The sequence below is a fragment of the Felis catus genome, chromosome D2 (genome assembly GCF_018350175.1).
Source record: "Felis catus isolate Fca126 chromosome D2, F.catus_Fca126_mat1.0, whole genome shotgun sequence".
In the NCBI taxonomy this organism is placed as follows: Eukaryota; Metazoa; Chordata; class Mammalia; order Carnivora; family Felidae; genus Felis; species Felis catus.
In genome coordinates this window covers 29,895,001-29,916,630 of record NC_058378.1, presented here as the reverse complement: position 1 = coordinate 29,916,630, position 21,630 = coordinate 29,895,001, and the positions used below count along the sequence as shown (strand labels likewise).

The 21,630-nt window shown below is 37.3% G+C and overlaps 1 protein-coding gene and 1 non-coding gene across 7 annotated transcripts in view; one reads left to right on the top strand and one right to left on the bottom strand.

Annotated features, from left to right (window-relative positions):
• CCAR1 (cell division cycle and apoptosis regulator 1) overlaps positions 1–21,630 on the bottom strand; it is a 65,341-nt gene that overhangs the window by 6,185 nt on the left and 37,526 nt on the right. For 5 of the 6 annotated variants that reach the window (XM_019813190.3, XM_019813193.3, XM_006937830.5 and 2 more), the window contains 4 exons: positions 20,078–20,263; positions 11,739–11,930; positions 7,741–7,980; positions 7,236–7,347 (listed from right to left, as the gene is read on the bottom strand). In XM_019813190.3, coding sequence (XP_019668749.1) covers positions 7,236–7,347; positions 7,741–7,980; positions 11,739–11,930; positions 20,078–20,263 — 730 coding nt within the window. The remainder of the gene's footprint in view (positions 1–7,235; positions 7,348–7,740; positions 7,981–11,738; positions 11,931–20,077; positions 20,264–21,630) is intronic. The other variant, XM_045040064.1, reaches the window with a different exon arrangement.
• On the top strand, positions 16,798–16,903 carry LOC111557176. Its single transcript, XR_002737035.2, has one exon. It is a non-coding gene; the product is annotated as a U6 spliceosomal RNA (small nuclear RNA).

The window sequence follows — 21,630 nt, the reverse complement described above, 5'->3', positions numbered from 1 at the left end:
ATTTTCTAAGAATTAAAAGGAAAAATATTCAACACAATAAAACTAACTGCAAACAGATTATTGCAAAATAAAACGTGAGCATCTGAGATGTTAAGATAATTTTAGAAGACCTGACTAATAGTATTAATATCCAGAATTTGCTGATATTTACATATCTATTCCACAGTAAAAGATGGGAACTTGGATAAATCATTCTTTTTATTTTAAAAGATTTTTTTTTTAATTTTTTATTTTTTAGAGAGAGAGAGAGAGAGAGAGAGAGAGAGCGAGCATGAGCTGGGGAGAGGGGCAGAGGAAGAGTGACAATCTCAAGCAGGCTCCATGACCAGCACAGAGCCTGATGCGGGGTTCATGACCTGAAAGGAAATCAAGCTGGATGCTCAATGGACTGAGCCACCTGGGCACTCATTCCATTTTAATTTTTTTAAAAAGATTTTATTTTTAAAAATCTCCATACCCAACTATGGGGTCTGAAACCACAATCCCAAGATCAAGAGTCACATGCTTCAACAACTTAGGCAGCCAGGTGCCCCTGAATTGCACACTCTTTAAAAAAAACTTTATTTATTTTTAAGTAATCTCTACACTCAACCTGGAGCTCAAACTCATGACCCCAAGATTAAGAGTCGCATGCTCATGACTGAACCAGCCAGGCACCCAAACTGTACTCCAAATTTTAAATGAAGGAATTACATAGTATGTGAATTATATCTCAACAAAGCCATTATTGTAAAACATAAATAGGCAAAAGGTCTAAAAATGGACTGTGGTGATGGTTTCAAAAAAAGTTACTAAGAATGATTAAATTGCACATTTAAAAAAAAAATTTTTTTTTTTTAACATTTATTTATTTTTGAGACAGAGAGAGACAGAGCGTGAGCGGGGAAAAGGCAGAGAGAGAGGAAGACACAGAATCTGAAACAGGCTCCAGGCTCTGAGCTGTCAGCCCAGAGCCCGACGCAGGGCTCGAACCCACAGACTGTGAGATCACGACCTGAGCCAAAGTCGGACGCTTAACCAACTGAGCCACCCAGGCGCCCCTAAATTGCACATTTAAAATGAGTTTTGTAGTATGTATTAGCACCTCAACAAACTGTTTAAAAACAAATGTGTCCTTGGAACCATACTATAGTACAGAGCAGTTCAGCTGCTTTATTAGGTTTATTACTTTATAGGGTAAACTAATTTACTGCTAAGAGCTTCAGTTTCCTCCATCATAAAATACAGAAAATACCCTCTGAATAGAACTACAATTACAAATAATTTTTATCAAGAGTATATCATATACTACACAAATGTTAAATTCCCTTCCTTAATATTTTATAGACATGATCCACCTTATTTGAGTATTTAACTTGAAAGCTGTCACTTTGAAAACTTTGACTCTCCTGGAACTTAGATTTTTAAAAATAACTTTAAAGAGGGGCACCTGAGTGGCTTAGTCGGTTGTGTCCGACTCTGGCTGTTCATGATCTTACAGTTCATGAGTTCGAGCCCCACCACATCGGGCTTGCTGCTGTCAGGTGAGAGCCCACTTTGGATCCTCTGTCCCCCCCTCTCTGCTTCCCCACTGGCTCTATCACAAAAATAAACATAAAAAAAGAGTTGGGACACTTAACCAACAGAGCAAGCCAGGCACCACAGTGTGTTGGTATTTTAAAGAACACAGTTGACAGATACCATCAAATTTCTGTCCAGAAAAAGTGCAACAATTTAAACTGACCCCAAGAGTGATGAAACAACTCTTCTCTTTACCCTGGTTAATATGACCTTTTATTAAAAACTTAATTTCATCAAATTGATAGGAAAAAATAGATCTTATTGTTATATGCTGATTACTAAGATTTAACACCATTTTAGACATTAAAAGACATCGGATTTTCATTTTAAAAAAAATTACCAATTCTACTTTACCACTGAAAAAAGAGTAGTCTCCCAATAGGTTACTTGATAGGTTAATGAAATATAGTATAAGGGAAAAAAACCTGATATCATAAACAAGCAGCAATTGGAAATACAAAGAAAACCAAAAAAGAACGATAATCCCATCACCCTATTTGGCTTTGCAGTTAATGATATTCATTCAACAAATATCTACTAGAGACTATTTGGATGTTGAGACTATTCCAGGAACTTGAAATAAACATCAGAAAAGAGGAGACAAAAACTGCTCTTCTATTTTTTTTTTAAGATTTTATTTAAAAAATCTTTGAAGATTTTTTTTAAAGTTTATTTTATTTTTAAAGATTTATTTTTGAGAGTGTGTGTGAGTGGGGGAGGGGCAGAGAGAGGGGAAGGACAGATGATCTGAAGCGGGCTCCCTGCTGACAAGAGACTGATGTGGGGCTTGAAACCACAAACCATGAGACCATGACCTGAGCCAAAGTTGGATGCTCAACAGACTGAGCCATCTAGGCACCCCTAAAGTTTATTTATTTTGAGAGAGAGAGCACACACACGCACACAGCGAAGGGGCAGAGAGAGAACTCTAAACAGGCTCCGTGCTGTCAGTGCAGAGCCCAGCGTGGGACTCAAACCCATAAACTGTGAGATCATGACGTGAGCCGAAATTAAGAGTCAGATGCTTAACTAACATAGCCACCCAAGGTCCCCTTTTAAGATTTTATATTTAAAATTTTTTTCAATGTTTATCTCTGAGAGAGAGAGCACGAGCGAGCGCTAGAGGGGGAGGGACAGAAAGGGAGGGAGACAGAATCCAAAGCAGCCTCTGTGCTATCCACATAAACCCCAACATAGGGCTCGAACTCCCAAACTGTGAGATCATGACCTGAGCAGAAGTTGGGATGCTGAACCAACTGAGCCACCCAGGACCCCCTTAAGATTTTACTTTTCAGTAATCTCTACAACCAACATGGGGCTCAAACTCACAACACGCTCCACCAACTAAGCCTGCCAGGCATGCCAACACTGTTTTTTGTATGTATGTATTTGTTTAAAAAAAATTTTTTTTTTTTGAGAGAGAGCGAGCAAACAATCCAGTGGGGATGGGCAGAGGCAGAGAGGGGGAAAGAGGATGTGAGGTGGGCTCTGTGCTGACAGCATCGAGCCCAATGTGGTGCTCGAACTCACCAACTGTGAGATCACGGCCTGGGCCAAAGTTGGACTCTCAACTAAGACACCCAGGTGCCCCTATATGTATGTATTTTTAAGTAAGCTCCTTGCTCACCTGAAGCCCAATGCAGGGCTTAAACTCACAACCCTAAGATCAAAACGTGAGTTGAGATGAGAGTCAGACACTTAACCAACTAAGCCACCCAGGCAGCCCCTTAACAATTTTATTCTTTTTTTCTTTTTAACGTTTGTTTATTTTTGAGAGAGAGAGAGAGAGCATGCGCGCATGCAGCGGGGGAGGCACAGAGAGAGAGGGAGACACAGAATCCAAAGCAGGCTCCAGGCTCTGAGCAGTCAGCCCAGAGCCTGAAGCAGGGCTTGAATCCATGAACCGTGAGATCGTGACCTGAGCCGAAATCGGACGCTTAACCGACGGAGCCACCCAGGTGCCCCAACAATTTTATTCTTTTAAAAAAAAAATTTTTTTTTCAACGTTTATTTATTTTTGGGACAGAGAGAGACAGAGCATGAACGGGCGAGGGGCAGAGAGAGAGGGAGACACAGAATCGGAAACAGGCTACAGGCTCTGAGCCATCAGCCCAGAGCCCGATGCGGGGCTCGATCTCATGGACCGCGAGATCGTGACCTGGCTGAAGTCGGACGCTTAACCGACTGCGCCACCCAGGCGCCCCCCCAACAATTTTATTCTTAAGTAATCTCTATACCCAATGTGGGTCTCAAACCCACAAGCCTGAGATCAAGGGTTGCATGCTCTACCGAATGAGCCAGCCAGGTGCCAAAAAAACCTCCCTCTTTTCCTTACTAAGAGCTCATATGTATTCAACTAGGAAAAAGACAGTAGGTAAAATAAGTAATTAGTGTTAAGAAAATAGGTTTAAAGTTCTATAAGTAGAACAGAATAAGGAAGGATGAGGAATGTGTACTGGTGGGGAGGACTACATTTTTTTTTAAAGAGGGCTGAGTGCAGAGTAGGCCTTACTGAGAAAGTGATAGCTGAACAAAGACCACAAATGTGAAGGAGTCAGGAAGGCAGATCTCTGGGAAAGAGTGTGCACATAGAAGGAACTGCCAATGCAAAGGTCCTAATATGGGGGCATACACAATGGGTTCAAGAAACAGGATCCATTAGGTGCAATGTGCAAGTAGAAAGAGTGGTAAGAGATGAAATTACAGACTTGATGTGGTAGAGCCTTAGACAGATGTCACTGTAAACACTTTGGCTTTTAACATGGAGTGAAATGGAGACCCACTGAAGGAGTCTGAAAACAAATGAGAAAAAATAAATGAAATGACTTAAATTTTACAAAGGTAATTCTGTCAACTGTGTTGACAAGAGACTTTACTTTTTTTTACTTTTTTTAAATTTTTTTAATGTTTATTTACTTTTGAGAGAGACAGAGAGCAAGCAAGGAAAGGGCAGAGAGAGAGGGAGACACAATCCAAAGCAGGCTCCAGGCTCTGAGCTGTCAGCACAGAGTCTGACATGGGGCTTGAACTCACGAACTATGAGAACATGACCTGGGCCGAAGTTGGACACTCAACTGACTGAACCACCCAGGCGCCCCGAGAAGAGACTTTAAAGGAGAAGTGAGCAGGCCAAGAAACCAGACAGGAAGATATTTATTTATTTAAATCTTTATTTATTTTGAGAGTGAGTCAGCGAGCAGGGGGTGGGGAGAGGCAGAGAGAGGGAGAGAGAGAATCCCAAGCAGGCTCCGTGCCACCAATGCAAAGCCTGACTCGGGCCTAATCCCACAACCCGTGAGATGATGACCTGAGCAGAAATCAAGAGTTGAAAGCTTAAGCAACTGAGCCACCCAGATGTCCCCAGATAGGAGATTTTAAAAAATAAACTATGCAAGGGGCAGCTAGGTGGCTCAGTCAGTTAAACATCCAACTCTTGATTTTGCCTCAGGTCCTGATCCCAAGGTTCATGAGATAAAGCCCCATGTGGGACTCTGCACTGACAGCATGGAGCCTGCTTGGGATTCTGTCTCTCTCCCTGTCTCTGCCTCTCCCCTGCTTGTGCTCTCGCTCTCTCAAAAAAAAACAAAACAAACAAACAAAAAACAAACACTTGGGGCATCTGGGTGGCTCAGTCAGTTAAGCGTCTGGTTATGATCTCACAGTTTGTGGGTTTGAGGCCTGCGTTGGGCTATGTGCTGACAGCTGTGGTGTGCTTCAGATTCTGTGTCTCCCTCTTTCTCTGCCCCTCCCTTGCTTGCTGCTCTCTCTCTCTCTCTCTCTAAAAAATGAATAAACGTTAAAAAAATAAAAATAAATAAAAATAAACTAGGCAAGAGAAACATTGCTTGGATTAAGGTTAGATTAGTGGAGCTGGTAAGATATGGTCTGCTTCTGGATTTTTTTTTTTTTTTTTAATGTTTATTCACTTTTTGAGAGAGACAGGATGCGAGCAGAGCAGGGGCAGAGAAGGAGGGAGACACAGAATCTGAAGCAGGCTCCAGGCTCTGAGCTGCCAGCACAGAGCCTGACACGGGGCCTGAACCCACAAACTGTGAGATCATGACCTGAGCCGAAGTCAGATGCTTAACCAACTGAGCCACCCAGGCACCCCTGGATGTTTTTAAGATAGAGAAAATATGACTTCCAGATAGGATGGAAATGGCATATGACAAAAAAGAGGAGTTTAGGAAGATTCCTAAATTTTAGCTTGAGCAATTTAAAGGATGAAGTTGCAATCAAATTAGTGTAATAAGGCTGAGGGTGGAAGGTTTTTTGTTTTCTTTTTGGTAAAGGGGGAAAGCAGGAGTTCAGTTTTAGATACGTTTATTTTGAAATGTCAGATAACTTAATGGAGATACCAAGTAGGCAGCTGATAGGGAAATATGGGAGAGAGGTCTGAACTAAGACATACCTTTGAGAACAGTCAGTATATAACAGTACTTTATATATAGTATATATATAAACAGTATATAACAGACAGTACTTTAAGCTAGGAGAATGGATGAGAAAACCACCAAGGTAATTATATACTAGAATAAAGAAGACAAATAAGGATTGAGAGCCAGAACATTCTGACACAGACAAAATAATGAGAAAACAGTTTAGTGATTTATTTAAAGCAGTGATAGGACCATACTGGAGAACGGGGCGGGGGCGGGGGGGCGGGGTGGGGGGGGACCAGGACAATAAAAAAGGGCTAAATTGGACAAAGCAGGTTATAGAAGATAAATGAAGCAATATTGCTATTGAGATTATTAGGACAATTAAGACTAGATATTAGGTGGTTAAAGTGGAATATGATGTTATTGTTAATTTTCTTAGGTGGGATTATAGAGTTATGGTTAAGAGAATATCTTTTCTTAGGAAAGTTGAAGAATTCCTACTTTCAAATGGATCAGAAACACACAGAAGACAAAATATTCACAAATGAATGAATTGTTGGATATGGAGTGTTTGATGCACTATACTCTCAGCTTCTTTTATGTTCAAATATTTTCATTAACGCAAAGAAAAGTAAAATGCTGTGGTAGCAAGAAAAGGTAGAGGCAAACCAAAAAATACCTTAAATAGTAATAATCCTCAGAAAATATATATTATAAAAAATCTCTATCCTAAAAAAGGATCTTTAGGGGCACCTGGGTGGCTCAGTTGGCTAAGCATCCAACTTTGGCTCAGGTAATGATCTCACAGTTCTTGAGTTTAGCCCGCTTCGGGTAATATATGTACAGCATTCCCAGGCAGTCCTAAGTGTCCTACAGAAAAACCCTGGGTTGGACATAAAGGGGGTCTGGGTGGTGTTAACAGAAGGGAAGGCAGAGCTGGTGCAACTGGCCATGGAGAAAGCTGACTTGGCTTGTGTAGCACAGAGAAGACAGCTGGTTTATTCCATGACTGCTTGCCCTAAGCAGAAAGTGCCTTTCAGGATCTATTTTTGGAGGTTTATTACATATGTCTGGTTCTCAATTCCAACAGTTTAGTAAGATCTAAATAAAATACTAGATTCTACTTAAAAAAATTCCTCTCATCTATTGATAATAGAAACAGGTTTTTACTAAAAAATATTTTACTGTTTCTAACAAAGAAAAAATACTAAAATTCTAGACTGTGATTACATAAAGTCAACAAACAAAAAATATATTTCATCCAAAGGACAGATAAAGAAATTTGAACCATACCATCTTCTTCATCCTCAGCTTCTTCTGCTTCCATTGGATCATACTCATCCTGATTATTATCTTCTTCAGTTTCATCATCATCTTTAGAATCATCTTTTCTTTTATCTTCTTTCTATAATTTAAAATGTCTTAAAATTAAACAAGATATCTGACCAAACGTTAAATGACTGAAACCAAAAATCATTAAATTCATTAAATTTACTTGAAAAAGATACTATAAAATCTTAACAATGCACTTTAAAAGTAAACTACCATTCAAATATATGTAAATAAACCACTATGCTATACACCTTAAATTACAAAAAAGAAATAAACTATCAGAAACAAGATCTAGATGTTTATAGAGGCTTAATTCAAAGAATTAAATTTCTAATAATACAGTAAAATCTTTTAGTTTGGCCTTTACATTTCACTATCATGATGAAATTCATCATCGTTTTTATACTCTAGAAGACTAAATGAAAACTTCTAAATCAGGTTGGTGGCCATGGAAATAATTACAGACCTTCCTTTCATCTCTATCTTCTTTTTTATCCTTATCATCGCCTGATTTTCTCCGCTTGGGTTTTGGTTCATCAGTTTCATCATCTCTGTCTTCTTTTTTATCTTTTCTCTCATCTTTTTTGCTTTTCTTCTCCTTTTCTTTTTTGTCCTCTTTCTCAGGAAGAGATAATAATGATTTGTATATTCTGACACCAAAATCTCTTTGAAGCATTTCATTGAAAAGTTCTGCAAACAATGAAACCTATAAAAAGATACCAACAGTAACGCAACTTTAATAAAAATACTGAATACATCCAGCACAGTAATTTATCAAATAATGACTTGCCACATCTAACAATTAACATTCACTAATAATAGAGTTGTAATAATTGGTGCCAATGATGTTGAAGATTCTCAAAAGACTCAAAAACTCTTATGAATACTATATAGTGTACTTTTGGCCAAATTTAGAAAAAATAGTAAAACTGTACCACAAAAAATTTGAAAATGAGTAGAAAAAAAGGGTTTCTACTATTTTACACAGCAATTCATCTTTATGATTAACGAATTTTATTCATTTACTCAGCAAGTTTTTCTGAAATGCCTACTATGTAACATGGAGTGTTTTCGGCATTGGTGATATAGCATTAAAGAAAGCAGACAAAAATCTTGACTCTAATGAGCTAATAATCAAGTGGGGAAAAGTAAAAGATAACCAAACCAACATCAAATGTTTAAGCAGGATAAACACAGAGAGAGTAACAAAATGTAATACAGTCAGAGAAGGCCTCTCTGAAAAGTGAGCTGAAGGTGGCAAGGGAATGGGCCATATAAATATCTATAAAAGCATTTCAGAAGAGGGAGACCAATTCAGAATTCTGAGTAGGGAGTATGCATTATTATTATGCAAGTGTCCATGTATACCGACATACTCATGAACTGAAAATTATATAATGAATTTTCTACATAAAGATTTCTAAGGAAGGGGCATCTGGCTGACTCAGTCGGTAGAGCACACAACTCTTGATCTCGGGCTTGTGAATTTGAGCCCTCCACCAGGTGCAGAGATTACTTAAAAATATTAAAGAAAGAAAAATTCTAAGGCTAATTGTTTCTAATAGATTGAAAGGGTCCAGGACTTGAAATGGTTGACCACAGCTCTAAAATATGTATTCCTGGGGGGCGCCTGGGGGGGCTCAGTGGGTTGAGTGTCTGACTTTGGCTCAGGTCAAGATCTTGAACTCCATGCGTACAAGCTCCAAACTGGGCTTGCTGCTGTCAGAGCAGAGCCCACTTCAGATCCTCTGTTCCCCTCTCTCTGCCCCTCCCCTGCTTGCCCTCTCCCGCTCTCAAAAATAAATAAACTGAAAAAAAAAATAAATAAATAAAATAAAATACATAATCTTGGGGTGGCTGGGTGGCTCAATAAGTTAAACACCTGACTCTTGATCTTGGCTCAGGCCATGATGTCATAATTCATGAAATCAAGCCCCACATGCGGCTCTGCAATGACACTGCAGAGTCTGCTTGGGATTCTCTCTCCTCTCTCACAAAATAAATAGACTTAAACACATACATACATAATCTTATACAATGTGTTCAGTATATTTGACTATTTTTCTGATCATAAAGGATAATATAATGTATTAAAATTGATCTTATAGTCTATTTTCTTTAATTCATACCCAGTCTTTACACATTTTAAGAAAACAGAAATCTATTATCTGTAAAATGACCACTAAGATGCTGAAAACTCCACTTTCTCTTAACCATTAGTGTAAATAAGTAAGAAAAATAGCAAGAGGTATATCTTTTCCTAAGTCTTCTCTTTTCTATTACCTAGAGATAAAAAGTAATTTAAAGGCGTTAAATAAGAAGCCCAGACCAGTAACTAGAAGAATAGAATTAATTTTTTAAAGTTTATTTATTTATTTACGTAATCTCTACACCCAATGTGGGGCTCGAACCCACAGCCCTGAGATCAAGAGTTACATGCTCTTCCGAATGAGCCAGTCAGGCACTACCCAGAAGAGCAGAATTGAAACTGAAAGAGATAAGCCTAGAATTAATATTAAATCAAGGATTTATAATTTTATGAGAAATGCTTTTTCTTATAGAATTTTTAAAGATTTTATTACCATTTAAAAAAATTTTTTTAAATGTTTTCTTCATTTTTGAGAGAGACAAAGCATTAACGGGGGAGGGGCAGAGAGAGAGGGAAACAGAATCCAAAACAGGCTCTAGGCTCTCTGAACTGTCAGCACAGAGCCTGACATGGGGCTTGATCTGACGAACCATGAGATCATGACCTGAGCTGAAGTCGAATGCCCAACCGACTGAGCCACCCAGGCACCCCATTATTAGCATTTTTTTAAGTAACCTCTATACCCAACACGGGGCTCAAACTTACAACCCTGAGATCAAGAGTACCATGCTCCATCAAATAAGCCAGCTAGGTGTCCCTCTTACAGAATATTTTTTAATAATTCATGTACCAAAATGACATCTGCATTCTAAACAGATTAAAAGGAAGTTAACCCAGAAGATATGTTAGGTGAGGAGGAAACAAAGAAAGGATCATTTTACTAATGAAGGGCTATTTCACAAATTGCTTTGTTTCCAATAGAATAGCGTTAGTTTGAGATCCATGGACACCATCAGTCAGATTTACATTATATATTGTATAAGCAATATACAATACCAAAGACTAATTTTTTCATTTACTTATTCAAATTACTACTAAGAATTATATTACTATCAAGAGTTATATTTATGGCAACTAGTAATAAAAATAAAATCATATAGCTATAATATTTAAAAACATTTAAAAACACTATAATATTTAAAAACCGTATTTAAAAACACTAAAAATTATAAATATTTTTTTTTTAATTTTTTTTTTTCAACGTTTATTTATTCTTGGGACAGAGAGAGACAGAGCATGAATGGGGGAGGGGCAGAGAGACAGGGAGACACAGAATCAGAAACGGGCTCCAGGCTCTGAGCCATCAGCCCAGAGCCTGACGCGGGGCTCGAACCCACGGACCGCGAGATCGTGACCTGGCTGAAGTCGGACGCCCAACCGACTGCGCCACCCAGGCACCCCAAAATTATAAATATTTTACTATTTGTAACCTGTCTTATATCATGACCAATAAGCATGGACTTCGTGTTTTATAATTGCCTCAGTAATTCTCTGTGTTTGTAAATGTCTCTAGTCTTAAGTAATTCATTTTCATCTTGTGGACAAGGATATCTTAGGTCAATTAAGTATGACTGACTTTTCCAATATAATTTATAAAATAAAACAAAAAAAGACCAATGTGAAATGTGTTAAGATACGATAATTGAATACAATTATAATTTTTCACAGGCTATTAAGAAATTAACATTTTTAAATATTTTACATTGTTTTACTTAAAGAATGAAGCTATCACTTCTTTAGGGATAAAAATCTTCAATTACTTTGAAAAATAAATATGTTGTAAATCTGCAGTACAATAATGGTAAAAAAGAAATAGATTCATATTGAAAAATAAATATCAATTATTTTTTATCTTATACCTCAATTACAAGCAAAATTTTAAATCCTATTAAATGAGATTTTAATTATAGAGTAAATAAAGCATTACTTCATTCTAAAGGAAGCAATTAGACATAATGTATCATGTGTCCCCTGTAAGTCTGATAAAGAACACACCACTACTTACGAAGTAGTTTTTTAAAAAAATAATTAAATCAGAATCTGATTAAAACTTCAGATCTATCTATCAATTCACAAGAAATACAGAGGCCACAGGAACATTTAAACAATCCTACAGGAATGCAATCAACAAAAAGGCGTCATTTAGAAAAATCAGCTGCTGTCTCCACCCCCACCAAAGAATAAAATTGCAAGGAAAAAACAAAAACCCAAAAATATAATCCATGAAAAAGGCCATCAAAGAAATTTAAGAGATATATTAACCAATCAAAACGTATGTACCTTATTTAGATCCCAATTCAAACTTAAAACATTACCTCGAATGAATGTTCCTTATTATCCTCTAATCTGTAGTCCAAAAGTACACTCAAGGACATAATGCTACAGTCAAACTTGCCACTTTTTGCAGCCCAGTTTGGATGTACTATGATGGCTGGTTCATCCGGCAAAATGTATCTTCTTTCCCGACGCTGGCGTTCCATTTCTTCTTGACGTTTTCTTTCTTCTTCCTACATATTTGAAATTTTAAGTGCTGGTTATATCTCCACATACTATATATATATATATATATATATATATATATATTAAACACACATCATGGAAAGAAAAAGGGCAAAATTCCCATGACTCCTTATTGTGATTATGCCAAACATAGGGCTGGAAGAAAGTTCAAATTTACTAAAGACAGCAGTTTTTATGGCTCCTACTTTTCTTTCTTTTCAGTTTCTCAGCATAAGAAATTGTCTTCTAAGGGGGCTGGGGGGACACCTTTATTAACATTATATAAATCAGGGTATTTGGAAAATAGTGATGGTAGCATAGCTTCTGGATCTTCTTGAATCCCCACATTAAAAAAGAATAATCTATATACCAAAACCAATATCCAAGTACACTCACAACAAAACAAGGTGAAATGGTATCCCCATAAACCCCAGTATACAAGTGGGTAGAAAAAAGTCACAAGAGCCAAAAGACTTATATGTTACTGGCATTTGTATAGAGAGAAAGCAAAAGGAAACAATGGAGTTGTATGATATATCTAAGAACAGGAAAACTAGGGAGGAGGAGTTAAGATAGAAGAGTAGGGAGACCCCAAGGCTTGTCTTGTACCTTGAACACAGCTAGATAAATAATAAATAATTTTGAACACCCAAGAAATCTGAGGAGAGAGCAACAATGCACAACTAGACATGAAAAAAACACCACGTCATGAAAGTTCAGCTGAGGATCTAAATCCTCAGAACCAAGGGAAACCCCAAGATGGAGATGTCCTTGCCAAATACCAAAAGAAGGAACGTAGGAGAGCCAGCCCACAAGACGAGCCAGATGATGGGCACACATCTTTGACACTGGCCTCATCTAACGCATAGGAGCACATGTGGGACCTTGGTAGGATCTCCCACCTTTGGTTTCAAATCCCTGACTTCTGTTTTTCTACTTAAAAAAACATAAAAAACAAAAACAAAAACACCACATTAGGATATATACTTATTTTCCCACTGACTTTGTTTTTTCTAAGTGAAATCTAAAATTAAAGTCAATAAAATGTGTGGCTTTCCTCATCCTCCATTAATGGTTAAAACTGTCCATTTAAAAACTACACAAAGACAATGTAGTCCTAAATAGCAATCCAGCTTTAATTGTAGGGCACTGAATCACCTTGCAAACAAATTACAGTCACTATGATTTAACAATAGATACTGTACTGGGTATTGCTGGGATTTTTTTTGGCAAACTTGTAACAAACCAGAGAATAAAATTTAACTCTTAATCATCATGTAGAAAAACACAATAAAGAAACCTAAAATATCTTAAAACAAACAAGAAAACCACAAAAGAGTCAATAGGTATTCACTGGAAAGTGAGCAGGTCAATTTCATAAAAGCAGCTGAAACTAGGCAACATTTTACTCCCAACAATAGTGAGTACAAGGAGCCGGTGTTTAGCCGGTGATCTAAAAGTGCCTAGAACATTCTAGGTCTATGAACTTGCAAGGCTGATTTACCACGGCATCTTTACAGCATAGGGCCTTACACTGAGGAGGTTATTTCTGGAAGTAGAATCATTAGAATAGGGAGCAGGATAGCGACAACAGAGACATGGGAGGAGAAGGTCCTGATAAACAGTGATAGAAGGGCAACAGAGATTGAAATCTCAGAAAGCAAGCCATCATATATTTCGAGAAAATAAGAAAATAACACAATATAGAGCTCAATGAAATTTAAAAAAGCTATCTCGGAGTACCTGGGTGGCTCAGTTGGTTAAGAATCTAACTTTGGCTCAGGTCATGATATCATGGTTCATAAGTTCGAGCCCTGCATTGCTTCAGATTCTCCATCTTCCCCTCTCTCTGCCCCTCCCCCCCTTATACATGTGTGTTTTCGCACTTTCTCAAATATAAACATTAAAAAAAAAAAAGAAGCTGTCTTAAGCAATCTCTTCTAATAAAATATTAGGCAAACTAAATTCACCTAAAAATGAGCAACAGAAAGTATTGAGGTCAAGTCCTATACAAAGTTACTATTTAAAAAAAAAGAGAACAAGGAGAACTATATTCCTACAGACAATGAAAGTGGGCCAGAAAAACAGTCATAGATAAAAATCTTAACTTACTATTTTACTATTTTAAAGTGTGCTAAAAGAGATTGAGAAAATCTCACAAACTATGAAAGAACAACATAAAGAATTTTAAAAGTAAAAATAAGGTGAAAGGGGTGCCCGGGTGGCTCAGTCAGTTAAGTGTCCGACTTCGGCTCAGATCGTATCTCCCAGTTCTTGAGTTTGAGCCCTGCGTCAGGCTCTGTGCTGACAGCTAGGAGTCTAGAGCCTGCTTCTGATTCTGTATCTCCCTCTCTCTCTACCCCTCCCCTGCTCACCGTCTGTCTCTCTCTGTCTCTCAAAATATATAAACATTAAAAAGATTAAAAAAAATTTTTTTAAGTAAAAATAAGGTGATAAAATACAGGAAATAAAATCGATACAGAAAAAATCGATTCAGAAATTTAAAATAAACTAGAAGGAATACAAAAGCAAATAAACTCAAGAGCCACTGCCTTAAGCAAACAGAAGACAATGGGAAAAAATGTTAAAACAAGAAATGAAAAGGAAAAGGATCCAAGCAAGAGATAGATGCTGAAAAGGCAAAAATACTGAATATGAATGACATAACAGGATTCTTATAAGAAAACAATAGGGAATAGACCAAATACAAAACAACTATTACTTAAGAAAATGTGACTGTTGATGACAATTTTATTCCCAAGAGCCAAGAGATGAAAACAAGTGTCCACCAGGGATGAATGGATAAACAAAATACAATATACACATGAAATGGAGTATTATTCAGCCTTAAAAAGAAATGAAGTTCTGATATATACTAGGACATGAACTTTGAAAACATTACATTAAGAGAACCAGACACAAAAGAGCAAATACTGTATGATTCTACTTACATGAGGGATCTAGCACAGACAAATTTGGAGACAGAAAGCAGAACACAGGTTACTAGCGTAGAGAGGAAGACGGGTATGGGGACTTAACTGTTTAATGAGAGTTACCATTTGGGATAATAATAAAGTTCTGGATGTATAAAATAGGGATAGTTCCATAACACTGTGCATGTACTTAATGCCACTGAATTGTACAGTAAAAATAGTATAATGGTGATTTTTATTAACGTATATTTTACTAAAAAAAAATTTTTGTTAAAGAGAAATTTTGCTCAGAAAAAAAAAAATCTGAAATCACATAGCAAAAGAGCACACCATGGGTCTAAAGATAGTAACTCAGAATGACCAGTATCAAAATACCATTCTGAAAAAATGAGAAAATCGGTGCATCTAGGCAAAATAGCAAGTGATCATATCAGAAAGTAAATTGCCTTATCGTCAATTTTTGACAGCAAAACTCTACATGTCATAGAAAAGAGAGTTTATTAAAAACATTCCAAAGAATATAAATGTGAATCAAAGATTTTATAATCACCAAAACTGACTTTAAAAAATTATTTATTTTTTAATTTACATCTAAGTTAGCATATAGTGCAACAATGATTTAAGGAGTAGATCCCTTAATGCCCCTTACCCATTTAGCCCATCCTCCCCCTACAAACCCTCCAGAAACCCTGTTTGTTCTCCACATTTAAGAGTCTCTTATGTTTTGTCCCCCTCCCTGTTGTTATATTCTTTTTGCTTCTTTGCGGTTTTATATCTTAAATTTCTCATGAGTGAAGGCATATATTTGTCTAATTTCACTTAGCATAATACCCTCTAGTTCCATCCACGTAACTGCAAATGGAAGACTTCGTTCTTTCTGATTGCCAAGTATACTCCATTGTGTGTGTGTGTGTGCGCGCGTGCGTTTAACATACCAGTTGCTGGGTTGTAGGGTAGTTCTATTTTTAATTTTTTGAGGAACCTCCATACTGTTTTCCAAGGTGTCTGCACCAGTCTGCATTCCCAAAAACTGACTTTTAAGTATAGTCAAACTGTTACCAACATACAAGAACCTAAATATTGCTACCATGAGCTCTGAAGAATCTCCTAGAGATGACCTTCAGAGACAATGACAAAAGCACTAGTGGTGAGCGTTAGATATAGAACTGTAGAACCAAGACTAAAGGAGGATTAAAAGAGTACAATATGTAATGCTACATGCTAGCCCAATGTATTTATAGTACAACATAAAAACAACAGGGAGAAAATAAGGATAGGAAAAGCAAAAATAACTTTATAAACAAATTTCAGCAGTAACATTAGTGGTATATCATTAGTACTGTATTAGTGCTGTGTATCTATATATATATATATTCCCACCCACTGGCCAAAAAAAGACAATCTGAGCTTCAATAAGGATAAGAATTGCAAAGAACTGAAGCCCATCAAATACATTTAAATCTATAAATTCACAATGTTTAATAAACAAAATTTTTAATGTTTATTTTTGAGAGAGAGACAGAGTACGAGCAGGGCAGGGGTAGAGAGAGAGGGAGACACAGAATCCAACAGCTGCACTGTCACCACAGAGCCCAATGCAGGGCTCCAACCCTCAAACCTTGAGATCATGACCTGAGCCGAAATCAGACGCTTAACCAGCTGAGCCACCCAGGCACCCATGTTTAATTTTTTAAATGTTGTTTATTTTTTAAAAGAGAGAGCTCGAGCGAGCGTGAGTGGGGGAGAGTCAGAGGGAGAGAAAATCCAAATCAGGCCCCGAGCTGCCAGTGCAGAGACCAATGTGGGGCTTGAACTCACAAACTGAGATCAATGACCTGAGCCGAAGTCGGATACTTAACCAACTGAGCCACCCAGGTGCCTCAATAAATTCATAATGATGTTAAAAAACAAATAGGTAACCATCATAAAACAAAGGAAAACAGTGCTTGCTTCAGCAGCACATATACTAAAATCAGAACGATACAAAAAAGATTGGCTATGGCCCCTGCACAAAGATTGTTCATATGCAAAAAGTATTCTATATTAAAAAAAAAAAAAAAAAACAATCAAGAATTAATCCTGCCTTGGGGCGCTTGGGTGGCTCAGTTGGTTGAGCGTCCATGAGCATCCAACTTCGGCTAAGGTCGTGGTCTCACAGCTCGTGAGTTTGAGCCCCACGTCGGGCTCTGTGCTGATAGCTCCGAGCCTGGAGCCTGCTTCAGATTCTGTGCCTCCCTCTCTCTCTGCCCCTAATCCACTCGCATTCTGTCTCTGTCTCTCTCAAAAAATAAACATTAAAAAATTTTTTTTAAAAGAATTGATCCTGCCTTCTTCTATATGAATTTAACAAGAGAGAAAACTATACCACCAGGTAACCAAATAGGAGATGAGGGAAATATGTAAAAACAAAATGGTACGAATTATAATATCACTATTTTCCAACCCCAATGGCTGCTAGCACCAAAAAGTGAAAACCAGCTCTTCTTTGCCTTCTCTTTCTAGTCTTTCTGTCCTGAACAATTCAGTTCTAAAGCAACTCCTCCAACAAAGCAGGTGTCTATACAGAGGATGGAGGCTGGCAGACAAGCCCACCAGTCAACAGGTACTGACACAAATGGAGCAAGAACATCCAGAGACACAACACAGGGTAGGGAATCGATCAAAGTAAAGAGAGTATCCAGATAGCAGAGGGAATGCAACAAACAACTGAGCAAGTAAACAAATATATTAAGTACAGTGGAAGCTACATTTCTCATTATTGGAAAAGGGAGTTAGGTATGCAGAAAGGAGGAAACTGAAGTGAACTCTGGTGTTGGGAGTACAACTGGAGATACGAGCATAAACTCATGACTTTCAATACATATACTGTAACAAATATAGATACAAATACATATGTGTAGGTATATATAAGTATAAACTAATGTATATCTGTACCATAGCTCTATTGACTAACAGGGATCATGAGAAGCACAATGATATGAGTGAGTATGTCTTGGCTTCTAAACTACCATCACCTTCACTAAAAAGTATGAGGGCTTCTTATAGTTCTATCTTAAAAAAGTATACACACACATATTTCCTTGGGAAATGGCTAATTCCAAAGCCAGGGCAGGGAGTGTACACAGTGAGATGGCGACACTGTTTTGGGCTCCAAAATAAGTTAAGTCCTCAAAATATAACGAGGACATGTGAAAGGACACAGAAGCCAACTCAAAAGGGCTCCTACTACCCAAGTGATATATTTTCATTATCAAGATAAATATTATCATTGAATGAAATAAGAAATCACAACTCTCTTAAGAACAAGGTAGTTCAACATAACAAAAAACCATTATCACATCCAAGAAATTTAACACTGCTTCAAAATTATCTAATATCACACCCATATCCATAATCAAATGTCTCCAATTATCCACAAACTATTCTTCACGGCATTTTTTTTTCCTATTCGGGGTCCAGTCAAGTTTCATTCAATACATCCAGTTAATCATGTGTTGCTAACCTCTTTTAATGTAAATTGTTTATTTTTATTTAAAGTTTATTTATTTGAGAGACAAAGTGTGAGTGTGGGGGGGGGGGGGCGGGGGCGGGGACAGAGCGATAGGGAGAGTGAGAATCCCAAGGAGCCTCCACAGTGCCAAACCAGAGCCCAACATGGGGCTTGAACTTTCAAAACCATGATATCATGACCTGAGCTGAAACCAAGAGTTGGATGCTTAACAAACTGAGGTGCCCCCAATGTAAATCATTTCTTTTTGTCTCTCATGACATAGACATTTGAGAAGTTCAGATAAGCTGCTTTGTGTAACTTTTTACATTCTAAATCTGACTATTCTCTCACAATTAGATTAAGGTAAAAACATTTTTGGCAGGAATACTTCATAAATAATTATGTATAATCCAGAATGCATCACATTAGGAAGTACATACTGTTGGTCTGTCCAATTACTGGCATTCTAACATGCTTCTTCTATTGCTCTCTTTCAAATTCAGAAAACAATGGCAGGCTTGTGCATCTAGGAGTTATTGTAAGGGCATAAGATGCAATGCAATCAAACACACAGCTGTAGAAGCAGCAAAATTCTGGGATAAGCACTTCACTCAAATCTGTCAATCAAATTCTCTCTAAAACACAGGGATAATTTTTTAAAGTTTATTTTTATTTTTGAAAGAGATACAGAGAGCAAGTGGGGGGAGGGGCAGAGAGAGAGAGAGAGACAGAATCCCAAGCAGGCTCCAAGCTATCAGTGCAGAGCCCAATGTGGGGATCGAACTCACAAGCAGTGAGATCACGACCTGAGCTAAAATCAAGTGTTGGATGTTTGACTGAGCCACCCAGGTACCCCTGAATAATTTTTTAAGTAAACTCTATGGCCAACGTGGGGCTCAAACCCATGACCCCAAGGATCAAGAGTCGCATGCTCTGCTGACTGAGCCAGCCAGGCACCCCAAACATATGAACAATTTAGCATTCATTTTTAAAAGGGAAGATTAAAAATACATGATTTGGAAATAACTCAAATTTCTCTCGAGTAGAAAACAAACTGTGATACATTGATACTATGGGATATTATGGGATATTATTAAGCAATACAAAATAACAAATTAGTAATATATACAACAAAATGGGCAAATCTCTAATGCATTTTGCTAAGTTGCAGAGGTCAGACTGTAAATGTTATATATAATTCCATTTACATGAAATACTGGAATAGACAAAACTACAGGAAACAGATCAGTGGCTCCCAGAGGCTGGTGTGAGAAGCAGAAGGAGCACATGGAGAGAAGAAAATGCTTACGTAAGGGTAGAGATTTTTAGAGGGTGACAGACCTGTTTTACGTCTTAGTTGTCATGGTTATGTAACTATATTGCATTTGTCAAACTGTTCACCAAAAGCGTTGAATATTACAGTTATGTAGTTGTATTTTTTTTTTTTTTTAATAAATGTTTATTTAGTTTGAGAGAGAGTGTGCACGCAGGCAAGCTTAGGGAAGGGGCAGAGAGAGAAGGAGAGAGAGAGAATCCCAAGCAGGCTCCGTGCTGTCAGTGCAGAGCCTGACTTGGGGCTCTATCTCAGGAACCATGAGATCATCACCGGAGCCACAATCAAGAGTCAGACACTTAAGTGACTGAGCCACCCAGGTGGCTTAATAAAAGTACACACGCACATATTTTAAGAATTCCCTATAAACAAGTATTATATTTAATAGTGTATATATACCTCTTTATCATCTTCAGATTTCCTATCATCCTCCTCTTCCTCTTCTTTTTCTGATTTCTCTAATTCCTTTTGTTCTTCTTTTTGCTCTTCTACTTTAAGCTGTTTTGTCAATCGGGCTATTAACTGAGATTTTAATCCTTTGGAACTAAGGGCTCGACTTTCTAATTCTTTTCGAAGGTCATTTACCTAAATATGCAGAACATAAAAAACACAGAAAAAGAAAATGGGATATTGAAATAAGGAACAAACTGCAAATATCTTTAGTTTGATTTTTTAAAATTGAGGTGAAAAGTACACTTGTTCAGCTCAGAACATGTTTGTGAAAATGCAAACTGACAGAATATTTTTGGAAAATAATCTGAAACATGTTTTAAGATGCTTAAAAAATTAATTCTCTTTGACACAGTTATTCTAATTTTGGGGAATTAACCCTAAAGAAATATTCTAAACACAGGAAAAACAAAACACTTTACATATTCCTTGTAACAGTCCCTTTCTCAAAAAACTAAAGAATCGAAATATCCAATGAAAGAATAATACCACATCAACTAAATAGAAGAGTATAGAACATTTAAAAATAATTATATGGGAAACACTAATATTAACTGAAAAGGATGAAACTGCAACTTTTTAATACAATGTGATCAGAACCAACCAAGCAAAGTGTGTACCTCTAAAAAATAATAATAAAAAAAAAAATCAACATTTTAACAGTGGTTCTCTTTGAATCACAGGCTTTGGTAACTTTTTTCTTCAATTTTTCACGTATGTACCAATTTTTAAAATAAACATGCATTATATTTATAATCAAAAGAAATACAAGTTTTAAAATAAGAAACTTAACAGTAAAGTCATCAGTTTGAAAAAAAGTCCTGGGATGCAGGCTTAAACTAATTGACTGTATTTTCTTTCTTTTTTTAATGTTTGTTTATTTTTAATGTTTGACAGAGAGAGAGAGACAGACAGACACAGAAACAGCACAAGTGGGGGAGGAGCACAGAATCTGAAACAGCCTCCAGGGTCCAGACTCAGAGCTGTCAGCACAGAGACCATCTGCAAGATCACGACCTGAGCTGAAGTCGGATGTTTAACCGACTGAGCCACCCAGGCGCCCTCCGTTTTTAAATTAATGTTTGAGACAGAGAGACAGAATGCGAATGGGGGAGAGGCAGAGAGAGAGGGAAGCACAGAATCTGAAGCAGGCTCCAAACTGTCAGCACGGAGCCTGACGCGGGGCTCAAACCCATGAGCAATGAGACAATGACCTGAGCCGAAGTTGGACACTTAACGGAATGAGCCACCCAGGTGCCCTAATTACCTGTATTTTCTGAATCCACAGTTCTCTATACAAAACCTGATGCTGATCAAGACAACTTGAAGTAATACAAGAATAACATTCTTATGATACATATTTACTTATTAAAAAAGCAATGTGAATTAAAAAAGTATAGTTTCATACAAAGGAAGAAAACCTGCTTTTTGCTGAGAACAAAAATTAACCAAAAGGTCAGCTTTTATGTGTTAAAAATAACAAGATGCAAAACCAATTTACA